This window comes from Montipora capricornis, chromosome 9 (genome assembly GCF_036669925.1).
Source record: "Montipora capricornis isolate CH-2021 chromosome 9, ASM3666992v2, whole genome shotgun sequence".
Classification (NCBI taxonomy): Eukaryota; Metazoa; Cnidaria; class Anthozoa; order Scleractinia; family Acroporidae; genus Montipora; species Montipora capricornis.
This window is the reverse complement of record NC_090891.1, coordinates 13,693,655-13,703,654: the sequence shown is the minus strand read 5'-3', so window position 1 is coordinate 13,703,654 and position 10,000 is coordinate 13,693,655. Positions and strand designations below refer to the sequence as shown.

Below are 10,000 nucleotides of genomic sequence, written 5' to 3'. Positions count from 1 at the left end.
AGTAACAATCGTGCAGTCATCAGCATAATTATTTAAAACCAAGTATCTCATTCCCTAATTTAATCTCCAGTTCGTTAAGAAATATATTGAACAAATAAGGTCCTGAAACACCACCCTGGGTTGTGCCTTTGTTTACTGTTTTCCAATTACAAACGGAACTGCCGAAAATAACTCTTTGTTTTCTATCTTGCAAAAAACCAAACCACCAGTTTGTAATATATTATATGGATTGAGCAGATCATTAGTTGTATTTGTTTTCTTTTTTTTTTTTCTTTTATATATGTATCTTGTCCAATGTAAACTTCTGTTATGTTAAATTAATTTTAAAAAAGAAAAAATGAATAAATAATATTTGGATTGATTGGTAGACTTTCAAGTTTCTCAGCAAGGAGTTGGTGGCTTACAGAGTCGAAGACCTTGCTAAAGTCCATAGCAAACATCCGCACTGTCTTACACTTGGGATCATCAAGAAACTTGCAGATCTTATTCTGGATAAGCAGTAGAGCATCCGTGCAGCAGTCCCTCCTTCTCTGTACGCAAATTGACAATCCAGCAACTGTTCTTCTACCGGCCGCTGAGCGTGAATCTTATACACTGCTTTCTCCAGGGCTCTTGCAATGACAGGTTACCTTGTTCCCCCAGAAGTCCCCTCTTGCCACTGGAACATCAACTTTTGGCCATGGGTTGATATTTGCCCTTTTCCACGATCTTGGCCACTGATGCGTTGCGAGAGACAAATTACGGGACCTAGTAATAATAATTATTGGAGTGAAGATCTCCACCTGATCTTTCCACACCCAATACAGAATTTGGTCTGGACCAGTGGCAGTCTTCTTTAGACTACTCAATGTGTTCCATATATATCATACACTAATTTCCGGGACTTCCACTTCAGGACCAATTTCGAGTAATGTGGGCTCAACGTAATCGCTGTCTATACACAGTTCACCGAAAAACTCATTCAAATCTTGAGCGGTCTCTCTATCCAGTGAAACGTTTGTGGATCACCGGCGTTGAGATATCAAGTCTACGTTTTTCCACCAGTCCCTACTCCCCGTCTTGCCCTCCAAAAGCATTCTTCTGTTTTTGCCAATAACCTCTGACACCCTCCTACTAAGTTCTTGATGCTGATTGGTGCGTAAACCGTAGCATGTATTTAACTAGAGGTGTCCTCAATCTTGACAAGGTAGCCGTTCGCAATGGCATGCACCTGTTAATACTTGACAGGACCTTCAATTGTAGGATGTTCACAGCTTTTTTGATATTATCCACCTCCAAAACTTTATCCCAGCATTCCAAAGCGAGAGCCAAGTAAAGAGCTTGTTTCCGATGCTCACAACAATCCCTAAATTGCACTTTCTCACAAATAGGCTTACAATGCAACGCACCTTACCGTGGTCACCTAAGAAACTTTCACATTTGACAATTCCGTACTAATACGTCAACTCAACAACCCATACAATGGTGTTCAACTTACACCTGGAGTTCACTTTGCCACAAAAGCGCTTACTTTCACTCAGGAGATAAAATACATGTGCATGACCATTTCTCGTAATGTACTTGAAACATTCAAACTTCTGAGAATCATAAGAAGTGACATGTTTTTCAACCAGGTCTGTATCATGGTCTCACGCAAGCCGACAATTCGGAAATTCAAAATGCTGTATTTAGGAAACAAAAAACGTCACGGAACTGGAAAAAAGAATTATCTCTAGCTCATCTCCAATCCTTGTTTAGATAAAAATTCTGAAGACCTCACGATTTTCATTTTGTAATTTGATGATGTCGCTGTGGAAACCATCTACATGCCAATTTTTATTTTGCTCAAATTACAGTGTCAAAAATGTATCCACCCCCAGCTCTGTCATGATCACTTCGATGTAAATGTAAGTGTAAATGCTTTGTTTATAGTGGAAGTGCACTTAGCTATCAAGCTACAATCCTGGTCAAAAGTTGTTGAGAAGGTTGCGGGTGTCAGTTCACTTCACATCCTATTTCGATTATTCTCACTATTGGCTGAAGCATTTGGGAAAAAGGTAATGGTAGTGTAAATTTGGTATCTACATGTAGAGGTACAATTCCTGCAAAATATCCAAAATATTTAGAAGACAAAAATTATTGAGCTGTTAATGATAGATGTACGAAATCGCCCCTCCAAATTTAAGCCCCCTGGTAGCTTGCACTTGCAAAATTGCCCTCAAATACATAAAACAAAGCCAAACGGCAAATTTACTTCCAACAATAAGACTACCCCAATCGATTTGGAAATGTAAATTTCCCTCTGTAGATAAGCGCCTAGGCCTCCGAATAGAAGCCCCTCCAAAAAATTAATAAGCCCCTCGAAAAGGGCCTTTGAAATATATAAGCCCTAGGGCTTAGGTATTTTCAAAATTTTACGGTATTATAATGGTATTTTTAATAGCTGCTCATAACAATTGCGATGGAGCAAAGAATACCGTATCCATTCAATGACAAAAAGACAACCTATGACAGTTTACTTCAACAAGGCCACTTAGTCATAACTTACAGTACATTAACTTTTGATAAACTTACTCTTATCCTTCTGTCAGTGCTCATCATCTGAAAAAGCAAAACAAATTTAATGGTTTGAATAAATTGAAGAGCCCCAACCATAATTAACTATTTTTATTTTTATGTGAATAAGCTGGAAAAACTGGCACAAGTACATTAAAATAATTCCAGCTCAGTAACAAAATTGAAAGAGTTTAATCATTCAACCTAGAGTTTTGGTTGCATAAAAGTTAATGCCAAACGGGAAATATTGTAATATTTGTGATAATCCCTTCTGTGTAATTGTCATGAAGTACAAAAACATAAGTTGTCTTGGAACCATACAATGTAAGTCAAGAAATTTAAGCCCAGTTGGGTAGGGTTGATGCTTAGATGAGGGACCTCCTCACCTTACATGTATATTGTCTATGCTGACATTCACAATAATTGTTAGACTCTCAGTCATAAAATCCCTACAAGACTGTGGAGTATTCCTGCTCTCCCCATTAAATTGTGTTTTTTATTCTTACACACAGGTGTGGTCTCCCTCCTAAAATGATATAGTTCATTTAGATACATGTATCATGTGTACGCAATACAAAGGACAAAGAAACAAAAAGGTCAAGGACAAATTATCTTATCTTCATTTAACCCTGGTATGCTGCTACTAGGCAATGTCTTTTACAAAACTGCTATGGGCTCTGCTGTATACACACCTGTGATGGCACTTCTGGTTCACCAGCCGAAATGGGCCTCCTCTTAAGGCTTTCCTCTGTACCTTCCTGAGCCTTTGCTGCTTTTTCATATCTAAATAGATGTATAAGCATGCACTTCAAATTTGCTTAATGAACTGTTCTTAATTTTTTTGTCTGAGTTAAATGACACGTGTCTCTTGCTTCAAATGCAGGATACATGTCAGGGCATGACAATAACTTTTCAGCTGGCCTATTGGCTGCAGGTGACAACTTTGATTTTCCTCGGCAAAATATTTTTTTACTAGCCAATGCAACCATTTGTAGGATAGATTCAATGGAAGGCTCTCTTCAATCTGCTACAGGAAAATCCTGTTTCCACCCTAGATACCAAGGCCTGTAGTTGTGCCATGGCAGATAATGGGCTACTGTAAATTGGGTTCCCATGATGCAAATAACATAATACTCCGAAGTCAAAAATTAGTAATTTCTGACGAGAAAATGTAAAATAAAACACAAATGTTTAAGTTACAAGTAATTCTATCACCACTTTCTATACTTCCACCTTTTGGCCCAAGCAACCGGAAGTTCCCCAGGCAAGTACATGCATTGTATCATAAGGTATATTTATTTGCCTGGCTGAGGACTCTGAATGTGAGCCTCTCCATGCAGGGGTTTTTGGGAACAAGGAAACATGCATGCATCTCAGTCTCTTCAAATAAAACAAGATCGTTCAACTGGCACAATATCTCATGTTTGTGTGCAAGTGTCACTTGCGTTGAACGAGGCCAAATGCTGGTTGGTATTAATTAAATGATTGTTTTTAATTGTCATTCACCTGGGTGATTAAAATGATTTTGCAAACTTTGTTGTGTTTGGTTTATGAGTTTTTCTTGTTTTGTTTGTAATGTCAGATAACCAAGGACCAGTTATAAAACTTTGCTTGTTTTGCAAAGTTTTTCAAGTCATTTTCAAAGATTCTCCAGCTTCTGTAATATTGTGCTTATGCTTATAAGGCCCTACTATCCATAACCAACAAAAACTTAAATTATGACCTTTTTCGAAACTCAAGGACAAAAATAATTAATGCCCACATACACAACAACTGTGTGAACTACCAGAATTAATTTTTTTAAATTGCATTTTTTTTTACCATGAAAAATGGTGGGTCACTTAAATACAAGATCAACTCACGGTTAAAATACGGTACATGTACCGGGTATTTCCAGAAATAGTGGGAGGCGCGGTGGCCTCATGGTTAAAATTTCTTTTGTTCTTTAATGGGTTAAAATTACTCCCAGTTCTTGTGGCAGTCACCAGTTTACAGTTTTGAGAAAAACAGAAACTACTATTTGGCTTAGTGGCAAGCCTTGAGGGGGATACTCATTGGTGTGCTTTCTCAAAATTATGAACTTTAATCTGGTCTTAATATCTCCTCCAAAGAAACTTCTTTCCCTAGATATACATGTATTATCATTTTAAGGTTGACCTCACCTCTACGATACAGTAAAATACATGTCATACACTGTATTTGCACAAGCATTGGCACTTACAATTTACCCAGCAAAAGATCTTGAATCTGTTCACCTCTCCTGTGTGTTCGGAGAAAACTTTTGTCAAACCTCGAACTCGGTGAGGCTGGTGCTGTGATGGGAGGAAAGCGTGACATTTTTCCTGCTGAGTTTGTGAGACAGGTCTGTTCGTTTTTCATTGACATCTAAAAGGTAAATGTGATAATCTGTATTATTCAAAAAAACTTAACAAACTACTCTTCTTTAGATCCTTCATGATTGGTCAGGCTGATTAAGTCTGGGAAGTGTTTGACAAAGTTCTGCAGCAGGGAAGAGCATGGCTGATCTCCCTCAGTTCAGGCATGATGTATTAAAAATTTGACATGAGAAGTGTCAATCACTTTGAACAGCAATTCAATGTATCCAGGGTCCAAATTAAAAATATTTTTTTCAGTCGCAAGATACAAAATTCTGGTCACCAAAAGGTGTCTGGGCATGATTTTTTGCTTTTAATCAAACAGAAGACATGAATTCCTAAAAATATTTCTAAGATGTGCTTCAAGCATTCCTATTTGAATCCTACTCGCAAATGATCAATGAAGGGTCAAAGACTTGCATTTTTGTCTCCATTGAAAGCGTAATGAAATTTGAAGATTGGACATAACACCTGTTTCATTCGGCATATACAAAGGCGGGCTAGCAAGAATTACTAGCTGTGTGCGCTGTACAAAAGTTTCAACTCTTCACAAGTCAAGTAAATTTTCAGTGCCAGACCACTCATGAACCAAATTTAGTAAACTACACTGTACGTTCGAACATTTCCATGCTCTTAGACTTACGATATGGTTGTTTTGGTACATGTACTGTATGTAATTTACCAATCTAGATCCCTGTATTATCCTTGTCAATGAAGGGGGGGTGAATAGGCCAACAGATCAGCAGATTTGGGAAATAATTATGTGTATTTTTGTCCGGATTTCAGATTCTGCGCGAAATTTTAACGGATTTTCAGATCTTGCAATTCCAGCGGATTGCGTTTCCATCCTTTTTTTTGGCCTGGATTATGGAATTTTGCCTGTAATAAAGTTTGGATCGCAGATCTTGGCTGATTTCCTTCGAATCACGGCACTCCCAAATCTTCATGACAAATATTGAGTGGACTTGGATGTAAGGACTTTTTTTTTTCAACCAATCGACGGATTTCGTTAATAAACCCTAACAGATTGGCGGATTTGCAAACCCTGTCGCGTAACTTCACGGTTTGCTTTATACATTCGTTTTGTTGGATACATACACGCAAACAGTATACATTCAATTTGACATTTGATTACCTTTGATTGACAATAAAAGCACTCTCTACACACATGTAAGTATTGACATTGGCAGTTGCATGAATTTGCTAGTTGTTGTTGCTGTGTGACTCAATGACATTAAATACAGTTTTTTAGCTTTATTTTTCTTGCATGTTTGTTTTGTTTTTCTTTTAAGGGAAAGGCTGTAATGATCAGCTGTAGTATTTGTAAGGATATGCGCACTGCGCTTGGTCTGGAAGCCATGATGGATTAATATCTGTGTTTTATCTGCTTAAAATAACGAGATTATAAAAATCTACAGTAACCAAACACAGAGGTTTCACGTACATTTTTTCCAGTTGATCTATGCCGCAGTTAAGAGAGGACGCAGTATGGCTTTTGCTTTTGCTTTTATTTAGATCAAATGCTATCAAAGAAATATGCATACTCTTTCAGATCGATTGATCGCATCAATAATTAATGTGTGTATTGGCCATATTTACAATCTACATGTAGGCACATTCGATTATGATAAAGTCGCTTTATAATGCACTTCTCATTTTTGTTTTTCCAGCAAACGTCAAGATTTCAAAAATTGTTTGAGATCTGTTCAATACTGATGGTATAAAGATTAGCAGAAATTTTATCAAGGAATATACATTGTACAAGTGTTTGGTAAATCTGTCTTAATGGTGATCCCACTCGTCAAGCCGTGGCCTTGAAAGATACGCAAACAGCATTTCGATCTCATCAACTAATGGAAGAAAACGATTAACTGGACAAGTAATTGTGAGCCGTTCAGACTACGTGACTCTCCATTTGTTACAAACTTCACAGTTCGCATCAAACAACTTAATATTTAGTGAGCTATTGCTCTCCCTTGCATGACGGAAGCAGTGTATTTGCATTTTAACTCGCCAAATTGGCAGATGCTTGAACTTGTCTATCATATGGTCGTTGAAGCATTAATTTAAGTTAATCTTACTAATTTAGAGGAATGAATACATCGTATTTCTGAATTTCAAGCTCAACTGCTGAATGACCTGCCACTTAATATTTTGAATCAGAAGTGATCGTAATAAACATGTGACAAGGAGTTGCTTAACAAACTTCGGGAATACAGTTACAGTTCTTTGCAGGTATAATATTTGAGTCATTGATAAGGTTTAGTTCAAGGTTGGAGCTTTTCAACAACTATCCCATAAACATTACTATTTGGACAGTACGCAAAATTTGAAGCGCTTTTGATTCTTAGTAAACATCCAATGTACGTGTATCTCCCGTTCGACTGCACTGGTGGCGACTAGGTACCCATAATCCACACAGTTTTCATAAACAAATGACCATTTTACGTCTTTGGGAGAACTGTTCATCATGAAAGTGAAAAACTTACAAATTATTAAATAAAAAGCAGGGCTGCAAATAACAGCCAGTCAACGGACAATGTTTGGTCAAAAAAAGGTTGCACAGGTTTACTTCCTTGCAAACTGTTTAAATCTGCCGTGGCGAAGACAAGAAGACAACATCTGTACTCCATTTCTTTTAATGCACAAAAATATATAATTCCGTAATTGCGTGTTCTATAGTCCAGTCCAAAGTTCGAATTTTACAATTCCATAATCTTGATTTTCAGTTTTAGAGTAACTTAGTACCAAACGTTCCACAATAACTTGAAATCTCGTTAAGAAAAAAGCTTAAATCCAGTAGTCCAGTCCAGGTTCAAATCGCCAAAACTTTCTCTATCATCGATTCAAAACTCAACAAAAGCTACAAGTAGTAAATAGTTCTCAGAAACTACAAAAGTTTGTCATGATTCTATACTCGAGGTGAACAAAAAACTATGAAAAACAAAACCAAAATATCCTAGTGTTCGCTTCTCCAGAGAACAGACAAACAGCAGAAACTGCTCTGTGCCTGCCTCTTATGGCACTGAAAAAAGTACCGTACGTAATACAATGGTACTTGACGGCAGCCATTTCCCGAGAAACTAATCTTAGCCAAAAGGCCGCGAAGTGATTAGGATACAGGATATTTAGGTTAAAAAAATTGTAGGGATACAGGATTTTTGGCTGGGGGGGGGGAAATTAAGGAGATACAGGATATTTTTTAAAGTAGGAGCGCATTGCGTACGTGTGGTAATGCAGTAACTTGACAGTGTTTTTTTCCACAACTGTCAACTAAGCTGTGTTTTGTTTTTTCAGGAGATTCAAGTTGTCCTTGCGTAATATGTAGCTCTAATAGTACACGATATTGTTTTGGTATCGTAAATCATTTCAGTGCCCTGGTAGATATCTTTCCTAAATACCCCCCTGAGAAGATATGTGGTTCAGTGAAATACTAAACCCAGAACGATTGAAGAAAATAAAAGGAAATCGAGAAATATTTGGCTTCAAGGCTGACATGTTGATCATTTACAACTTCTTTTTCACCACAAGCTTAAGCGTGTATTCTGAGCTTCTCACAGGTTTCCAAGACCAATGTTTACGGTACTGATGTTAAGCCCTTTCCAGCTGGGTTAGTATCTGGATGGGGGACGTCAAAATATGCAACTTGCTGTCAGGAACATACAGCATAACGCTCAAAAATGCAAGCTAAGCAAGATACAGATTTTGTTAGCCTGCTTTATGCAAAACAAATATTGACGCAAACTTAATAAAATATTGATACGTAGTTTTTAAGGAGAGCAGAAGGAACTTTTACGAAGTGTCGATCGAGAATAAAACAATTTGCCATCAGCAACAAAATTTGGGCTTTTACTTCGTGTAGAAGACACACGTGACGTAACAAAAGCTTTAGGGGTCTTAAGGGCTTTCGAATTCTGATAAGGTATTCGCCACTTTTGTTCTATTGTTTTACGTCATGTGTGTCTTGTAAAGGCCAAAATTTGCAAGATGAAAACATCATAAATTTTGTGCCACGAATATAACAAGTTACCATAAGCGAAAAACATTTCAGGAGACTTTCACTACGTTCAATTTTTCTATCGTACTTTTGGTCGTACAAGTAAAATCGCAAAATCGAAAGTGACATGGATTTCAGCGGCCGCCAGTGATCAAGTTACCTTACGTGTTTAATACTGACAACTCACGAAACAAAGGATGCATCTGTGACAAAATGACGGCAAGACACCGGGTTTTTGTTAGTTTACTTTTTTTTTTCTCTTTCAAGTTCGACAAGATACATGTGCGATCACAGTCGTTGATGCTATTCCAAGTGTCAACTGAAGTTAAGCTCCGCCAAATGGGGTTAGTACTTGGATGGGAAACTGCTGCGAAGTCCCCGTGACGGCGGTAGCTACTTCGCTTTCTTTAAATTTGATTTAATTTTTTATCTTGCTTGGCCGTTGAAAGCTATTTTCTTATTTTCTTTCTACGTCAAAACGGCTGAAAAAATGGTTCCCAGGATATATTGGAGTCTTCGTTCTAAGCAAAATAATTGTAATAAAGTATTCATTCTATGCCAAATAATGTTCAAAGTGCAGTGGAACACAAAAGTAAGCAGCAAGATCTAGAAATAACGTAGAAAATTCTCCTTACCTCTAAAGCCTGCGTTTCTCAAAGAAAAAGTATCTGTCCACTTTATCGAATAGTTAAATACTGTGTGAATCATGCCTGGTGGAAAGATTCCATACTAAGCATTTGCTTTCAACCAGCTAACGGAAGTGCGTAACAGTGGCCAAGAGGTCTAACGCACTCGCAGGTAATCGTGAAGGTAGGGGAAAGTATGTGTTCTCATTCCGGTAGGGAAGTTTGGAAATACAAAAGGGTATGAAAGTACAGTCACCCGATAGGAGCTTAATTCAATATCCCTGGGGTATGCACATTTGTGACCACCAACAAAAAAAAGACACCAGACCGGTTTTAAGACATGGTATGCCTTCGGCATTCCACGGAATAAGTCAAAGGTTTTCAATCTTGATGGTTCTGTTTGTTTCCGGAAACCGACATTGATAGAACATAATAACAGTCAGCAACATCGTGATGCCATCTCTGCA

At 37.7% G+C, this 10,000-nt stretch overlaps 1 protein-coding gene and 1 pseudogene across 1 annotated transcript in view; both read right to left on the bottom strand.

Moving 5' to 3' along the window:
• Positions 1-137, bottom strand: part of LOC138015677 (uncharacterized) — a 1,623-nt pseudogene extending 1,486 nt beyond the window's left edge.
• Positions 1-10,000, bottom strand: part of LOC138015676 (dynein axonemal heavy chain 12-like) — a 319,401-nt gene that overhangs the window by 302,001 nt on the left and 7,400 nt on the right. Inside the window, exons 2-4 of the mRNA XM_068862787.1 lie at positions 4,757-4,920; positions 3,228-3,318; positions 2,554-2,580 (exon numbers count right to left, since the gene is read on the bottom strand). Coding sequence (XP_068718888.1) covers positions 2,554-2,580; positions 3,228-3,318; positions 4,757-4,920 — 282 coding nt within the window. The remainder of the gene's footprint in view (positions 1-2,553; positions 2,581-3,227; positions 3,319-4,756; positions 4,921-10,000) is intronic.